This window comes from Mobula birostris, chromosome 11, assembly GCF_030028105.1.
Source record: "Mobula birostris isolate sMobBir1 chromosome 11, sMobBir1.hap1, whole genome shotgun sequence".
Classification (NCBI taxonomy): Eukaryota; Metazoa; Chordata; class Chondrichthyes; order Myliobatiformes; family Myliobatidae; genus Mobula; species Mobula birostris.
The window spans coordinates 3,506,212-3,523,853 of NC_092380.1; the positions used below are offsets into that span (position 1 = coordinate 3,506,212).

General features: G+C 48.3%; 1 protein-coding gene across 1 annotated transcript in view; it reads left to right on the plus strand.

The window, feature by feature from the left end:
- csf2rb (colony stimulating factor 2 receptor subunit beta) overlaps window positions 1-17,642 on the plus strand; it is a 70,221-nt gene that overhangs the window by 35,382 nt on the left and 17,197 nt on the right. Inside the window, 7 exon segments of the mRNA XM_072271504.1 lie at window positions 1,286-1,449; window positions 4,409-4,566; window positions 4,882-5,074; window positions 9,988-10,120; window positions 12,448-12,605; window positions 13,896-14,032; window positions 15,412-15,598. Coding sequence (XP_072127605.1) covers window positions 1,286-1,449; window positions 4,409-4,566; window positions 4,882-5,074; window positions 9,988-10,120; window positions 12,448-12,605; window positions 13,896-14,032; window positions 15,412-15,598 — 1,130 coding nt within the window.

Consider the following 17,642-nt stretch of genomic DNA (forward strand, 5'->3'; position numbering starts at 1 on the left):
GTACTTCTCAGTGTTCCTGTACACTCATAAACCCTTCTCTTCATTCCTCTACATTCCTCGACCCTCTCTCTCTCTCCCTCAGCACTCTAGACCCTTCCCTCTCTCCATCTACACTCATAAACCCTTCTCTCTCTCTCCCTCTACACTCCTCAACCCTCTCTCTCTCCCTCAGCACTCTAGACCCTTCCCTCTCTCCATCTACACTCCTGGACCTCTTTCTTCCTCTACACTCCTAGTCCCTTCCCTCTCCCCCTCTGCACTCCTAGACCTGTCTCACTCTACCTCTACACTATTAGACTTTCACTCTCTCCCTCTACACTCCAGTCCCTTCCTTCTCCCCCTCTGCACTTTTAGACCCATCTCACACTCTCTCTATGCTCCTAGACCCTTCCCTCCCTCCCTCTTTGCTCCAAGGCTGTTCTCTCTCTTCCTCTATGCCCCAAGCCGTCCTCTCCCTCCCTCTACATGGCTTGACTGCTCTCTCCCTCCCTCTGGTGTCCTGATTAGAAACTGCACCCTCAGGGTAAAGCCACTGCAGATGCTCTGTACCATAACCATAGTCATAGTCATAGTCATACTTTATTGATCCTGGGAGAAATTGGTTTTCATTACAGTTGCACCATAAATAATAAATAGTAATAAAACCATAAATAGTTAAATAGTAATATGTAAATTATGCCAGGAAATTATGAAATAAGTCCAGGACCAGCCTATTGGCTCAGGGTGTCTGACCCTCCAAGGGAGGAGTTGAAAAGCTTGATGGCCACAGGCAGGAATGACTTCCTATGACGCTCTGTGTTGCATCTCGGTGGAATGAGTCTCTGGCTGAATGTACTCCTGTGCCCACCCAGTACATTATGTAGTGGATGGGAGACATTGACCAAGATGGCATGCAACTTGGACAGCATCCTCTTTTCAGACACCACCGTCAGAGAGTCCAGTTCCATCCCCACAACATCACTGGCCTTACGAATGAGTTTGTTGATTCTGTTGGTGTCTGCTACCCTCCGCCTGCTGCCCCAGCACACAACAGCAAACATGATCGCACTGGCCACCACAGACTCGTAGAACATCCTCAGCATCGTCCGGCAGATGTTAAAGGACCTGTCTCCTCAGGAAATAGAGACGGCTCTGACCCTTCTTGTAGACAGCCTCAGTGTTCTTTGACCAGCCCAGTTTATTGTCAATTTGTATTCCCAGGTAACTGGGTTATGTTGAATTTGTTGTCATGAAGTGGGTTGAAATACTTCTAGTAAAACACCTTATTTTTCTCTTCTCCTTTCAGCCTGTTTTTGTGCAACAGGACAGAGACATCCAGGGGAATCTCTGGCACTGAGGGCCACTGCAGCATAAAGGAAAAGTATTTTGGTATCGGAATTGAATATATTTTCACTTTTAAACCGAAGAAACCTGTAGGCCTCAAAAAATCCTTCCAATTGATGGAAAACAGTAAGTTGGTCTTGAGAGTGTTTGTTTTGTTTCGGTTTATCCTTGTCACTCGATTCCAACCTTCAGACCCACGTTCAATGATTCTGCAATTCGTGTTCTCGGTATTATTTATTTATTTTGTGACCCTTCTGGCCTTTCGAGCCAGCCCACCCCAGCCCCAGTTTAACCCTAACCTGGTCACGGAATAATTTACAATGTCCAGCTAGCCTGCCCAGTACGTCTTTGGACTGTGGGAGAAAAGCAGAGCACCCGGGGAACACCCATGCATTGCACAGGGAGGATGTAAACAGACTCCTTGCAGAGGAGCTGGAATTGAACTCTGAACTCTAACGCCCCAAGCTGTAATAGTGCCACATTAACCAGTGTTATTTATCTATTTATTCATTCACTTATCTATCTATTTACTTACTGGTCCAGAAATTGATTTATTTGTTTATTGAGATACAGACTTTCCAGCCCTTCGTTTACCCTGCCCAGCAATCCCCCGATTTGCCCCTAACCTAATCACAGATCAATTTACAATGACCAATTAACCTACTGACTGGTACGTCTTTGGACTGTGGGAGAAAACTGGAGCACCCGGAGGAAACCCACGCGGTCACATGGAGAACGTACAAACTCCTCACAGGCAGTGGTGGGAATTGAACCTGGGTCACCGGTACTTTAAAGCAACATACGTAAAAATTGCTGGTGAACGCAGCAGGCCAGGCAGCATCTATAGGAAGAGGTACAGTCGACGTTTCGGGCTGAGACCCTTCGTCAGGACTAACTGAAAGAAGAGATTTGAAAGTTGGAGGGGGAGGGAGAGATCGGAAGTGATAGGAGAAGACAGGAGGGGGAGGGATGGAGCCAAGAGCTGGACGGGTGATTGGCAAAAGGGATACGAGAGGATCATGGGACAGGAGGCCCAGGGAGAAAGAAAGGGGGAGGGGGGAAGCCCAGAGGATGAGCAAGGGGTATAGTCAGAGGGACAGAGGGAGAAAAAGGAGAGAGAGAGAAAGAATGTGTGTATATAAATAAATAACGGATGGGGTACGAGGGGGAGGTGGGGCATTAGCGGAAGTTGGAGAAGTCAATGTTCATGCCATCAGGTTGGAGGCTACCCAGACGGAATATAAGGTGTTGTTCCTCCAACCTGAGTGTGGCTTCATCTTTACAGTAGAGGAGGCCGTGGATAGACATGTCAGAATGGGAATGGGATGTGGAATTAAAATGTGTGGCCACTGGGAGATCCTGCTTTCTCTGGCGGACAGAGCGTAGGTGTTCAGCAAAACGATCTCCCAGTCTGCGTCGGGTCTCGCCAATATATAAAAGGCCACATCGGGAGCACCGGACGCAGTATATCACCCCAGCCGACTCACAGGTGAAGTGTCGCCTCACCTGGAAGGACTGTCTGGGGCCCTGAGTGGTGGTAAGGGAGGAAGTGTAAGGGCATGTGTAGCACTTGTTCCGCTTACAAGGATAAGTGCTGGGAGGGAGATCAGTGGGAAGGGATGGGGGGATGAATGGACAAGGGAGTCGCATAAGGAGCGATCGCTGTGGAAAGCAGAGAGAGGGGAGGAGGGAAGGATATGCTTAGTGGTGGGATCCTGTTGAAGGTGGCGGAAGTCGTCTGGGTAGCCTCCAACCTGATGGCATGTACATCGACTTCTCTAACTTCCGTTAATGCCCCACCTCCCCTTCATACCCCATCCGTTATTTATTTATTCCTTATCATTATTAATTTTTTTTCTCTCTCTCCTTTTTCTCCCTCTGTCCCTCTCACTATACCTCTTGCCCATCCTCTGGGCTTCCCCCTTCCCCCTTTTCCTTCTCCCTGGGCCTCCTGTCCCATGATCCTCTCATATCCCTTTTGCCAATCACCTGTCCAGCTCTTGGCTCCATCCCTCCCCCTCCTGTCTTCTCCTATCATTTCGGATCTCCCCCTCCCCCTCCCACTTTCAAATCTCTCACTAGCTCTTCCTTCAGTTAGTCCTGACGAAGGGTCTCGGCCTGAAACGTCGACTGTACCTCTTCCTACAGATGCTGCTTGGCCTACTGTGCTCACCAGCAATTTTTATGTGCGTTGCTTGAAATTCCAGCATCTGTAGATTTCCTGGTGTTTAGGTACTTTACAGCATTGTGCTAACCACCATGCTACTGTGCCACCCAAGTAATAGTATACATGATTAAATAAATAAAGGCATCCGTTAGTCTTGCGAGGCCATGGATCTGCGCCTGGGAAAGTCTTCACTCTCCAGGGCGCAGGCCTGGGCAAGGTTGTATGGAAGACCAGCAGTTGCCCATGCTGCAAGTCTCCCCTCTCCACGACACTGATGTTGTCCAAGAGAAGGGCACTAGGACCCATACAGCTTGGCACCAGTGTCGTCGCAGAGCAATGTGTGGTTAAGTGCCTTGCTCAAGGACACAACATGTTCCCTCAGCTGGGGCTCGAACTCACGACCTTCAGATCACTAGTCCAACGTCTTAACCACTCGGCCACGTGGTTATTACTTTGTATTTGCACTGTTAGTGTTCTTTTACACATTGGTTGTTTGTCAGGCTGTGTGTGTAGTTTTTTGTTGTTCTAATGTGAATGCATGCAAGAAAAGGAATCTCAGGCAAGTATATGATGACATACTTGAAGCACCTTCAATTACTCCAAAAGACTGAGGTTTGGTAAAATACTGAAAGGCTTTTATTCGCTGTACTATACGACCTCCACAGTGAGTGTCTGCCCCCGGACTGAGGGGGAGGGGCAAGGCGAACACCTTTATACAGGACTCTGTGGGAGGAGCCACAGGGGCAGTCAGCAGAGGGGTGTGTCCAGACAGGTAACCGAGTTACAACATATATACATGGTTTACCACAATACTGTAGATGTACTTTGATATTAATTTACTTTTAGATTTGAACTTTGTAAAACAACAGTCAAGGCTCGTCTTCCAGGACTAATATTTTTGACTCTTTCAACCTTCAGTCAAGCTTCAACCTCCGTACAATCTGACTGTTGCTGAAATGCTGTCAGGGGACTACCTACTGTCCTGGGAAACAATTTATGCTGGGGATTCCTCCGGTATACGCTTGGGAACGTTACACTATGAAGTCAGCTACAAGCGGACTTGGGAGTCCTGGGAGGTAAGGACTGTGTGAATGCGCTGAAGATGAACAAATTGGTCTGTGTCAAGCAGGTTGGATGTTGGGGACCAGGTAAGGGACCTCACAGTAACATCAGTGGTACAACGCTAGCTCAGGTTGGATGAAGATGAAGTGGGTTCAGGGAAGTGAATGCCACCAGAACTGAGGAATTGACCTTCAGATTGCTCTAAACTAGGTAGCGATCTTATCTCTGGAGGTGTGAAGATCTAAGCTAGAAGATTTGGGAAATGTCTCTCTTTCTCGTGACAATCCTCAAAAAGAAAACGAATGACCTCTCCCTTTTGCCTTCTGCAGAATTCAGTGAGCGAAACCATTGCAGGGAACAACAGTCAACTTGAAATCAAGAGCACAGCCCTGATCTCTGACGATACCTACATTGCTCGCGTACGGGTGAGGCAGCTAGACTCCAACTATGGAGGCCGCTGGAGTGTGTGGAGCTCGCCCGTCCAATGGAAGGTGAAGAGAACTGAGGTGGAGCCTCAAGCAGGTGACTGCCAGGGGAAGTCTGGAGAAAGGTCTGTGGGGAAAGGGCATAGCGTTAGCCAGAACGGGCAAATATAGCAAGACGCTTGACACAAATGTTCTGCAGGTGGTGGAAATCTTGAGCCATGCATATTCGTAAGGCCAGTGATGTTGTGGGGATGGAACTGGACTCTCTGACGGTGGTGTCTGAAAAGAGGATGCTGTCCAAGTTGCATGTCATCTTGGTCAATGTCTCCCATCCACTACATAATGTACTGGTTGGGCAGAGGAGTACATTCAGCCAGAGACTCATTCCACCGAGATGCAACACAGAGCGTCATAGGAAGTCATTCCTGCCTGTGGCCATCAAACTTTACAACTCCTCCCTTGGAGGGTCAGACACCCTGAGCCAATGGGCTGGTCCTGGACTTATTTCCTGGCATAATTCACATATTACTATTTAACTATTTATGGTTTTATTACTATTTATTATTTATGGTGCAACTGTAACGAAAACCAGTTCCCCCCAGGACCAATAAAGTATGACTATGACTATGAAATTCTGGAAGAACTCAGCAAGTCAGTCAGCATCTGTGGAGGAGATCATTTTCATATCATTACTTACAGGCGCCATCTTCACATCTCTGAAGCTGACATTTTGGGCTGAGACCCTTCATCAAGACTAGAGAGGAAGGGGGCAGGTGCTGGAGAGAGTGGAGGAGATTATGACCCAGGAAAGGACAGTTGACCATGGAAGAAAGGGGGAGGAGAACCAGAGGAAGGTGATGGGCAGAACATGGGGAGGGGGAGGAGAAGAGAAGGGGTGAGAGAGTAACCAGAATGAGGAATGAGTAAAGAGGGAAGTTGGGAGTGGGGGGGGGGGTGGAAAAGGAAAGCGAGGTGTCCGAATCTGAGGCAAGAGCCGATTTCGCTTGTTCTCCGTGATGGTCATCTCCATGGCGATGAGGCTATGAAGACTGCCGGCCCCTAGCTGCTGTGCTCGGTGCCCACTAATATGATGAACTGAAACCGAGGCTTTGGGCCTACTCTGGGCTGCTCCGGGGTTCGGATCTGAGGACTCAGTTTGGTTCGGAATGTTTTTGTTTGCGTGATTTGTGTTTCCTCCCTTGCACATCGGGCGTTGGTCTTTCTTTTCCTTTAGTTGGGTTCTTTTGAGATTCTTGCTTTGTGGCTGCCTGTGAGCGAATGAATCCCAAGGTTGCATCATTTATACATTCTTTGATGATAAATGCACTTTGAAGCTGGCAAGAGAGAGGTGAGGGGGAAGGCGGAGGGGAACCAGATGGAGGTGATGGTAGATCATGAGGAGGGAGGAGAAGGGTAACAAGAATGAGGAATGAGAAAAGACAGGAGGAAAAGAGCGAGGGGAAGGAAAGTTGGGGGGGAGGGGGAAGTTCAAGATTAACAGACCAAACTTAGTACCAAACCCCACAAAGCGCTATTTGAGCAGCCAATCAAAATCTGAGCAACAGTCTGACCTGGAAAGGATTTGCTGGTCCATTCCTGTGACTGGAACAAGTTCCTGGAGGTCACACCAGTGGCTTGGCCTCACCTCCTGGAGGGCATTGAGGATGGGTAATAGATGTTGGTCTTCCAGACTTCACCCTCGACTGCCTCGAAAGAGTTTAATATGCACTCCATGGCCACTTTATTGAACGCTGGCTGTACCTAATAAAGTGGACACAGAGTATATGTGCCTGGTGTTCAAACTGCTGTAGCCCACCCACTTCAAGGTTCGACATGGTGTGCATTCAGAGATGCTCTTCTGCACACCACCGTTGTAACACGTGGTTATTTGAGTTACTGTCGCCTTCCCGTCAGCTTGAACCAGTCTGACCTTTCACCTCTGACCTCCCTCATTAACAAGGTGTTTTCTTGCACAGAACTGCCACTTCCTGGACTTTTTATTTGTTTTTCACACCATTCTCTGTAAACTCTAGAGACTGTTGTGTGTGAAAATCCCAGGAGATCGGCGTTTTCTCACACCACCCCATCTGGCACCAACAATTATTCCACAGTCAAGGTCACTTAGATCACAATTCTTCCCCATTCTGATGTTTGGTCTGAACAACAACTGAACCTCTTGACCATGTCCACATGCTTTTATGCATTGAATTGCTCCCACGTGATTGGCTGATTAGATACTTGTATTAGCGAGCAGGTGTACAGGTGCACCCAATAAATTGGCCACTGAGTGTGTTTAAATGCAATTATTTCTAGAATCTGGCCCCTTTGTGGTTATTTCACTGTTCAATTAAATGGTCAGCACTTTAGTAAATATATAATTGTGAGAACATGAGTTTTTGAGTGTCTATAGGTTGTGGAGTCGGTCAGCTTTGAGGTGAGAAGTTATCTGCGTTTGAGGATTGAGATGGTTGAAACCAATCTATTTCAATTATCCAGCCCCGCTTTTGAGGCTGTGACTTCTGTTTGTAGAGGATGTCAACGCAGGAGACAGCAGATGCTGGAACCAGGATCTGCTGGAGGAACTCAGGAGGTCAAGCAGCACCTGTGGAGAGACAAGTTGCGCTTTGGGTTGAAACCCTGCACCAGGACATTACGAAGGATAGCTTTCCCCTCCCCATCAATACACCCTGACCTGCTGAGTTCCCCAGCAGGTTGTTGTTTGATCTGCAACACACAGGGGGCGGCACGGTAGCGTAGTAGTTAGCACAACACTTTACAGTACAGGCGACGCGGGTGACGCTTCATGTCCTGCTGCTGCCTGTAAGGAGTTTGTATGTTCTCCCTGTGGGTTTCCTCTGGGTGCTCCGGTTTCCTCCCACAGTCCAAAGGCTTACCAGCTGGTAGGTTAATTGGTCATCGGAAATTGTCCCGTGATTAGGCTTGGGTTAAGTCGGGGTTGCTGGACGGCCTGGTTTGAAGAGCTAGAAGGGTCTATTCGGTGCTGTATCTCATAAATAAATTTTTGGACATTCATGTCAGGGTTCCAAGTTCTCCGTCCTATCTCCTTTCTGATAAAAGTCTGTCACTGTCCTTGCTGCTGTAGCACATTCAGAGATGCTCTTCTGCACACCACTGTTGTAACACGTGGTTATTTGAGTTACTGTCACCTTCCTGTCAGCTTGAACCAGTCTGGTCATTCTCCTCTGACCTCTCTCATTAACGAGGCGTTTTCACCCGCAGAGCTGCCGAGCACTGGATGCTTTTTGTTTTTCACATCACAGTGTCATTTCTGAGCAGTTTATCTCTTGAGCCTAGATTCAGCATCTCAGACCCCGACAGGTATTCACCATCAAATGGCTGACAAATATCCCTAAGCCAGGTGAGATCCCTCCTTCGTTTCAGCCCTGCTCTGGCCTCAGGTTATCCTGGGCCACTGACCGTTCGCATCCTTGAATTTGGTGAAGTTGCGGAACTTACTCCTATAGGACATCACGGTAGTGTTGTGGTTAGCGTGACGCTGTTACAGCTCAGGGCGCTGGGGTTCAGAGTTCAACCCTGGCATCTTCTGAACATACTCCCTGAGGAATGGGTGGGTCTTCCTCCCATTCTTCAAAAGTGAGGCCTCACTTGGAGTATTGTGCGCAGTTTTGGGCCCCTAATCTAAGAAAGGATATGTTTACATTGAAGAGGGTTCAAAGGAGGTTTACGAAAATGATTCTGGGATCGAAAGGCATATCACATGATGAGTGTCTGATGGTTCTGGGCCTCTACTCACTGGAATTCAGAAGAATGAAGGGGGATCTCATTGAAACCTATCGAATAGTGAAAGTGGATGTGGAGAGGATGTTTCCTGTGGTGGCGAGTCTAAGACTTGAGGCCACAGCCTTAGAATAGAGGGGCATCCATTTAGAATGAAGATGAGGAGGAATTTCTTTAGCCAGAGAGTGGTGAATCAGTGGAATTCTTTGCCACAGATGGCTGTGGAGGCAAAGTCTTTATGTATATTTAAGGCAGAGGTTGATAGATTATTGATTAGTTGGGGCATGAAGGTATATTGGGGGGGAAGGCAGGAGATTGGGGCTGAGAGGGAAATGGTGGAGCAGACACGATGGGTCAAATAGCCTAATTCTTCTTCTTTATCTTATGGTCTTAAAAAAGGTAGCAGGTAGGTCAATTGGTGGTTGTAGATTGTCCTGTGATTAGGTTAGGGTTAAATGAGGGTTACGAGGGGGTTGCTGAACAACATGGCTCAAAGGACTGGAATGGGCTGTGCTGCATTGTATCTCCAAGTAAGTAAATAATATGTGAAGGTCCACTTAACGCAGGAGGTCCCAGTCTTGTTCATGCCATGACCTCTTCCATTAACTGAGGGGTTCGTGGATCCCAGGTTAGGAACCCATGATTCAAGGGGAATTTCATATTCTCTTACAACATGATAGGAGGCCGGTGGGCCCATCCCATCAATGCTTTTTCATCAATCCCATCTGCCCTGTAATCTGAAAGCTATAGCGGACTAGGGCTCAATAGCCTAGCGGTTAGCGTTAACACACTATGTCATCTGAGATCGGCAGATCAGGGTTCAAATCCCATCTCTGACTGTAAGGAGTTTCTGCGTTCTCTCAGTGACCGCTGGGGTTTCTTCCGAGTCCTCCAGTTTCCTCCCACATTCCAAAGGTTTACGGGTTCGGGTTAGTAAATTGTGGACGTGCTATGTTGGTGTCGGAAGCCTGGCGACGCTTGCAGGCTACCCCAGTACATCCTTCAGCTGTGTTGGCCGCTCACGCAGGTGATGCACTTCATTGTATGTTCCAATGTTTCGACGTACGTGTGACAAATAGAGTGAATCTTTAGCTGGGAAACAATGTGAGGGAGAGAGGGCCTGCTCTGCCCCCTGCTGGCCGAAGGTTAAATCTGCGCCGCGGAGACGGAAAGCCACCTTAGTGGACAGGTTTCAAAATGAGACTTTGCCCCGCGATCTGATGCTAACAACCTGCCCTCTCCCTTCCACAGAGGAAGCCAAGATAACGCCACGAAATCTGCAGTGTTCCTACGATGGGATCCAGCAGATTGAATGCACTTGGGAGGTGTTGAAGGAGTCCAGTAAATATTTCGCCTTCAGTCTCCACTACAGAAAGGCCAACGAGTAAGTACATTGGCTCCGAATTTGGTCACGATCCCCACCCCCCTCCCCAAACGTCCTTCATCATATAAGATCAGAGACCATCCAGAGTGGGGGCAGGTGATTCAGCTCGCCTTTCCCCATCAGCCATTGCCTCCCTGCTCTTGAAAAAGTTCCAAGGGTATGACTGTATCCAGTGCTGGTTGAGGTGCTTGGAATGTAGTGGTAATGAAATCACTCGAGTCGAGGATGATGTTCTCATAAGGGGTTGTCTATTGGTGGCCGTAGAGGCCAACCTGGGTTCCACGTGTTCTGGTGCAGTGCGAGCTAGAGTAAGTGGCGGCTGTGATTGGTGATCGTGATTGTTCAGTCTCCCCTTTCGCAGCGGCCGCTTGTTCTCTGTGGCCCAGCGGATGTCGCCCCCATGTAGCTCAGCTCCCTCTTGAACAGGGTTTCCTCCAGGGGCATCAGCTGCAACCTCTTCCCAGTTTTGTTGGATTTTTCCAGGCTGATGTTGGTGTTACCTTTACCCAACGGGGGGCTCGCTGACCTTTCTTCAACCGGGAGTAAAGGATCCCGAATTGCAGAACACAAGAACAGGCCGTTCAGCCCGTCATGTCTTGCTGATCCTGATCCCAATCCCATGTGTCTGCATACGACCCCAATCTCCCCATCCCCTGCCTAAATACCTCTTACTGTCTGCTTCCACCAAAAGACCATAGCTCCATGGGAAGGGAATTGGCCAAACACAGGCGAGTGGGACCAGCTTGGAAGGCCATCTGGGTCAGCAAGGAGCAGTTTGGCTGAAGGGACAGCTCCTGCACTGAAAGACTCTATGATTCCATTTAATTTTGTTTTTTATAGAGATACAGCACGGTAAGGGGCCCTTCCGGCCCAACCAGCCTGCGCCACCCGATCACATCCACGGGACAGATTAACATACAAACCGGTGCATCTTTGGGATGTGGGAGGAAACCAGAGCATGCCTTCGAATCTGGCCTCCTGAATATCCCAGCATTTAATTCCTTCTTCTGGTAGCCTTGCCTTCAGCCGCCCGGGCTCACAGCCCTGGAATTCAATCTCTAAACATCACCAGTTCCCTCTCTCTCCTATCTTCTTTAGAAGATCCTCAAAAGCTGCCTTTCGGTCATCTACACCGGTCTGTAGCCTTTCTTTGATACTGTTTGATGTTTCTGTGAAGTTCCTCGGGATATCGTAGTACTGCCTGAGAGAGTGGAGGCAGGTGCGATATACAAGCACGTAGAAAGACGGGGGATCTGGTGCACCACAAGGCTGTGTGTTTAGCTCTGCTACGGCTCTGCTCACTTCACGCTGCACGGCTAAGCACAGCTCCAGTGCCATATTCAGGTTTGCTGACCACACCACTGTCGCTGGCTGGATCAAAGGTGGTGGCGAATTGGCATACAGGAGGGAGGTGGGAAATCCGGCCGAGTGGTGCCACAACAACCACCTCCTGCCCAATGTCAGCAAGACCAAGGAGCTGATTATGGACTTCAGGAGAAGGAAGGCGGAGGTCCGTGAGCCAGTCCTCTTCAGGGAATCAGAGGTGGAGAGGCTCAGCAACTTTAAACTTCTCCTTGTTATTATTTCACAGGACCGGTCCTGGTATAGTCTGTAAGTGCAATTACGAAGGAAGTACAGTAGCACTTCTACTTCCTTAGGAGTTTGCGAAGATCCAGCATGACATTTAAAACTTTAACAAACTTCCATAGTTGTGCAGCGGAGACTGGCTGCATCACAGCCTGGTATGGAAACACCAATGCCCTTGAATGGAAAATTGTACAAAAAGTAGTGGATGGGGCCCAGCTCATCACGGGTAGAGCCCTCCCACCATTGAGCACATCTACATGAAACACTGTCGCAGGAAAGCAGCCTCCATCGTCAGGGATCCCCACCACCCAGGTCGTGCTCTCCTCTCACTGCTGCCATCAAGAAGGTGGTACAGGAGCCTCAGGACTCACACCACCAGGTTCAAGAACAGCTATCACCCCTCAACCGTCAGGCTGTCAAACCAGAGGGGATAACTTCACTCAACTTCACTTGCCCCATCACTGAACTGTTCCCACAGCCAATGGACTCACTTTCATCTCATGTTCTCGATGTGTATTGCTTATTTGTTTATCATTGATTGAACGCCCAATTTATGGTTATTATTCTATGGATTTATTGAGAATGCCCAGAAGAAAATGAATCTCAGGGTGTCATCTCATGTACTTTGGTAATCCATTGTCCTGGTCATGTCAAACTCAGCAAGGTTTAGCCACTTGGTCATGCTGTGTACAAGGACAACACAGAGCTTCTCATTAATTAGAACCTTTCTTCCTTTCCAGGACGCAGGAATGCCAGCCATCCGAGATAGTCCGCACTTACCCACACCTCACGGTTCATCGTTGTAACATAGCTGTGCCTAAGCAGGAGGGCTTGGAGAAATACGAGGTGTTCCTGAAGCTCAAAGAGCAATCGATGAGATACAAGCCTTATAAAAACAGTGAGTTTACTCACAAGCTGTCAGGGTGACGTAACGGTTAGCGTAATGCTGTACTCGCCAGCTGTAAGATTGGGGCGCAATTCCCATCACTATCTGTAAGGGGTTTGTACTGTGCGTTCTCCCTGTGACTGCCGGCATTTTTCCGGGCACTCCGGTTTCCTTGCACATTCCAAGGGCCAGGTTAGTGTTAGTGAGTTGTGGGAAAGCTACATTGTGGCCAGAAGCATGGAGACCCTTGCGGGCTGCCCTCAGCTCATCCTTGGACTGTGTTGGGTTGTTGATGCTCTGTACTTTACAATGTACGTGTGACACATAAAGCCAATCTTTATCTTTGCAGTCACTGGAGATGTTCCTGGTCAGAACAAGGAATACAGAGATTTATCAACTCCCACGTTGTTGCAGTGGGGATGCTCCCTAGACTCAGAGAGACATAGAAAAGTACAGCACAGAAACAGGCCCCTTGGCCCATCTAGACCATGCTGAACCATTTAAGCTGCCTACTCCCATTGACCTGCCCCAGGACCATAGCCCTCCATACCCCCACCGTCCTTATACCTACCCAAGCTTCTCTTAAACATTGAAATCGAGCTCGCATCCACCACTTGTGCTGGCAACTCGTTCCATGCACACACGAGCCTCTGAGTGAAGAAGTTTCCCCTCGTGTTCCCCTTAAACTTTTCACCTTTCACCCTTAACCCATGACCTCTGGTTGTGGTCCCACCCAGCCTCAGTGGAAAAACCTTCTTGCAGTTACCTTGTCTATACTCATAATTTTGTATACCACTATCAAATCTCCTCGCTGTCTTCTACATTCCAGGGAATAAATCTTAACCTATTCAATCTTCAATCATAAAATTCTATATTTTTTTTATTTTCCTGCAAGAAAATGAATCTCAAGGTGACATATATGTACTTTGATAATAAATTTACTTTGAACTTTGAACTTTGGTCAGCCATGATCATATTGAATGGTGGGGTAGGCTTGATGGGCTGGGTGGCCTAACCCTTCCCTTAGTTTATTTATTTATTGTGTGATACAGCACAGAATAGGCCTTTCTGACCCTTCGAGCCATGCCAACCAGCAATTGACACCGGGTTTCCTCCGGGTGCTCCGGTCTCCTCCCACAGTCCAAGGCGTGCCGGTTGGTACATTAATTGGTCAGGGTTGGATTGTGGGGATCGTTGGGTGGTGTGAAGGGCCGATTCCGTGCTAAATCAAAAGAAAGGAAGAAGGAGATAGGGAGATAGGTGGATCGATTAAATCCTTACTTGTGATCCTTTGTTTATTAGTTAAACCAATCGCCCCTTTCAATTTGAAGTCAAAGGAGTTGGCTGACGGGAGATTTCAACTGGAATGGAACACCACCACCAACCTGTACAAGTTAAACTACGAGATCAACTACAAGAAGGAGGATGCATCTTGGGAGGTATGTTAAAACCAGATGCCAGTCACTCTGCAAGCCAGATGTGCCCCACCACCCCCGTCTTTATCAGCAAGTGCAAGTGAGCAAGCAGCTCTGTGAATTTATGCATATGGTAGTGGAAATTATGTGTGCCTGAGTGGATACGGAGAGGATGTTTCCTACTGTTGGGGAAGTCCAGGACCTGGGGATGCAGCCTCAGTATAGAGGGATGTTCTTTTAGAACAGAGATGAGGAGGAATTTCTTTAGCTGGAAGGTGGTGAAACTGTGAAGTTTATTTATTTATTTGGCTCCTTAAAGTTGTTATAGCCAGGGGATGGTAATGGGGACAAGCTCCCACTACTTATTAGATGTTCCCAATGGCATGGAGCTCAAATAACCTCTGACGGCCAAGTCTACCTCCTGGCCTTCACGTGTGTCTTAACTACTAAGCCCTGCAGTACCATCTCTATTGACAGGAGGAGGGTCAGAGCCATCCCCCCGCCTCAACTCCATTCTTCTGTCTGCTTGCCATTACCTCTCCATGGATTGTGGAGACAGTTCAGTGTTGAGTTTGAGTGAAGTTCTCCACGTTGGTTCAAAAGCCTGATGGTTGAAGGGTAATAACTGCCAATGAGGGACCCGAGGCCCCCGTGCCTCCTTCCTGATGGCAGCAGGGAGAAGTGAGCATGGGCTGGAGGGTGTGGGTCCTTGGATGGATGCTTGGGAGTGTGGGAACAATGACTGAGGCTGGGAGCTGACAAAAAGGGCTGAAGATGGTGGAATCTGACGGGAGAGTGAGGTGGAGAATGGAGCCAAATAGGGGAGGGGAGAATAGTTAAGGGAGCGGACCCAGTGGGGAGAGTGTGCAGGTGACAGGCAGATGGAGTGGGTGGAGAAGGAAGAAGAAACTAAGTGATGGGGGAGGGGGGGACTTTTGTGGATGTAGGAGAGGCTGGGTGATCAAGAGAAGAGAGACCCTTCAGCCCATCCGGCCTGTGCCAGCCTAGCTTTCTGCTGAGTCCCATCTTCCTGTCCTCCATTGGCATCTCATCAATGTACCTATCCAACCTTCTCTTAAGTATTATTACTGAACGTCCATCTGCTGGCAGCTCATCTCACACTCACACCGCCCTCTGAAAGAAAAAGGTTCCTTTAAATATTTCACCTTTCACCCTTAACCTGTGACCTCTGGTTCCAATTTCAGCCAAGCTGAGGGGAAAATCCCTGCATGCATTCACCCTATTGATCTGCCTCATCGTTTTGTCTTCCTTGACAAAGAAGTGGAGGGAAGAGAAGGTTACGATCGCTAACAGAGATTTGAGGATTTATTTGGATGAAGTGTGTCTATACGGGCTGTTTCTACCACGGTGAAGGTTAACGTCATTGGATTTCCCTCTTCTAGGATTCCAAGGTGAGGAAGATTCCCCAGCACACCGGGTCATTCATCCTGCCAAAACACTCCCTGGAACCGTCCAGCGGGTATGTAGTTCGAATGCGAGCAAAAGTGTACTGCAACCCAAATGAAGGTGACTGCTACGAGGGACCCTGGAGTGATTGGAGTTCGACTGTACAGCTCAGCACTGGCCCAGGTGCGTCAAAGTTTAGATGGATACTTGGGTTCAGAGGGATATGACCTTTGTGTAAGGTGATGGGACTAGGTAGAAGATCAGAATGACTTGGACCGGATAGGCCAACGGGCCTGTTTCCTTGCTGTAGCACTCCATTTCTTCCAAAAATTACAGCGGCAATCTAAACACCCTTACCTTTTTTAGTTGGTAATGTAAGGGGTTTCTTCTTTTATGTTACTGCTAAGGCTAATAAAATGGCTTCTCTGTAATGTTAACTGCTGAGTTAACAGTAGCAGCCTGTTTGGGTTATAATTACTGATAACGGGCATTGTATTCATTTGCTAACCAATCGGAGTAGATGCTACTCTTTCCGCTCTTTCCGTCTGTGTGAAAGCTGTTAGTTTGTGCGGGCTCGGTGGGGAGAAGGTACGAGGAGGATGAAGAGAGAAGACGTGGCTTGAGGAGACGGTGGCCGGACCCGCTGGGCCTGGGCTGGGGGCGGGGGCCCTGGGGGTGACTAGTGAAGGAGGATCAGCAAAGGGGAGTCCGTGAGCTCCAACGGTTGTGCATGAAGTGGTTGAACTTTGATAAATTGGGGGCCTTTTACTTTCCTTTTATATAGTATATCTGTTAATTACATAGTTCCAGTAAGATCTATAAAGTGTAATCAGTAAATCATACATTGTGTGCTGTCTGGTATTTGGGCGGGGTGGGGTACATCACGCAGCATCCACACAAACTTGATTACCCAGTTTGGCGGGGCCGAAGGCTGCTCCCCCTAGACAAAAGCGAGCCTGGGGCTTACCAGGAGGCTACAGTAACTTTCAAAGTCTTTTCAGAATATCGAAAGGCCTAGACAGAATGGATGTGAAGAGGATGTTGCCTGTAGTGGGGGAGTCTGGGACCAGAAAGTTCAGCCTCAGAATAGAAGGATGTTCCTTTGGAAAAGAGATGAGGAGGAATTTCTTTAACTAGAGGGTGGTGAATCTGTGGAATTCATTGCCACAGGCAGCTGTGGAGCCCAAGTCATTGAGTACATTTAAAGTGGAGGTTGATAGGTTCTTGATTAGCCAGGGCGTCAAAGATTATGAGGAGAAGGCAAGAGAATGGGGTTGAGAGGGAAAATAAATCAGGCATGATGGAATGGCAGAGCAGATTCAATGGGTCGAATGGTTTAATTCTGCTCCTGTGTCGTATGGTCTAATAATGCAATAAGGTTCTGACAGGGAAGGGTATAACAGGGTGTAGGATAGACAACCTTGGGCTATGTTCATTGCCAATCTTCTCCTTCTGCTGCCCCTTGCCACTGAGAATGACTTGCTTCCATGCCAGGTCTCCAGATTACGAAGTGGTTGATGGGGACAGTATGGGGACCACAGAGTCTTCCGCGGAGCGAGGGGACATGCTATGTGTGATGGGCTGAGTGGTCTCGGACAGGGTGGACTCATTCCACTGCCTAGGTGGGACCTGCAGCTTACTGGCTCGTGACCTTGATGCTGGAATTTCCATCCTAAGTCTCCCTCCCCACTCTGCCTGGCCATGGGGTGAGGGATCCCAGGAATCAGTAGGGATGTGGCATTTCTGCAGAGACTTTGGATCATTCCTTCTTCACACTTGGCATGTTCTTCCAGTGACAGAGCTTTAAACAGAGTGCTTTTTACAGGCAGGCAGACTCCATGAACAGCCCTACAGAGCTGGGTTCATATGAATAGTAAGATACAAGACTGTTTAATGTCTTTTTTTTTAGATTAGATGATGAGAACACTCAGTCCTCTTTTTATTGTCATTTAGAAATGCATACATGCATTAGGAAATGATACAATGTTTCTCCGGAGTGATATCACAGAAAACAGGACAGACCAAAGACTAACACTGACAGAACCACATCATTATAACATATAGTTACAGCAGTGCAAAGCAATACCATAACTTGATGAAGAACAAACTACGGGCACTGTAAAAAAAGTCTCAAAAGTCCCCGAGTCGATCGACTCCCGAGTCCCCGACAGCAGGCGGCAAAAGGGAGAAACTCTCTGCCATAAACCTCCAGGCACCGTCAACTTGC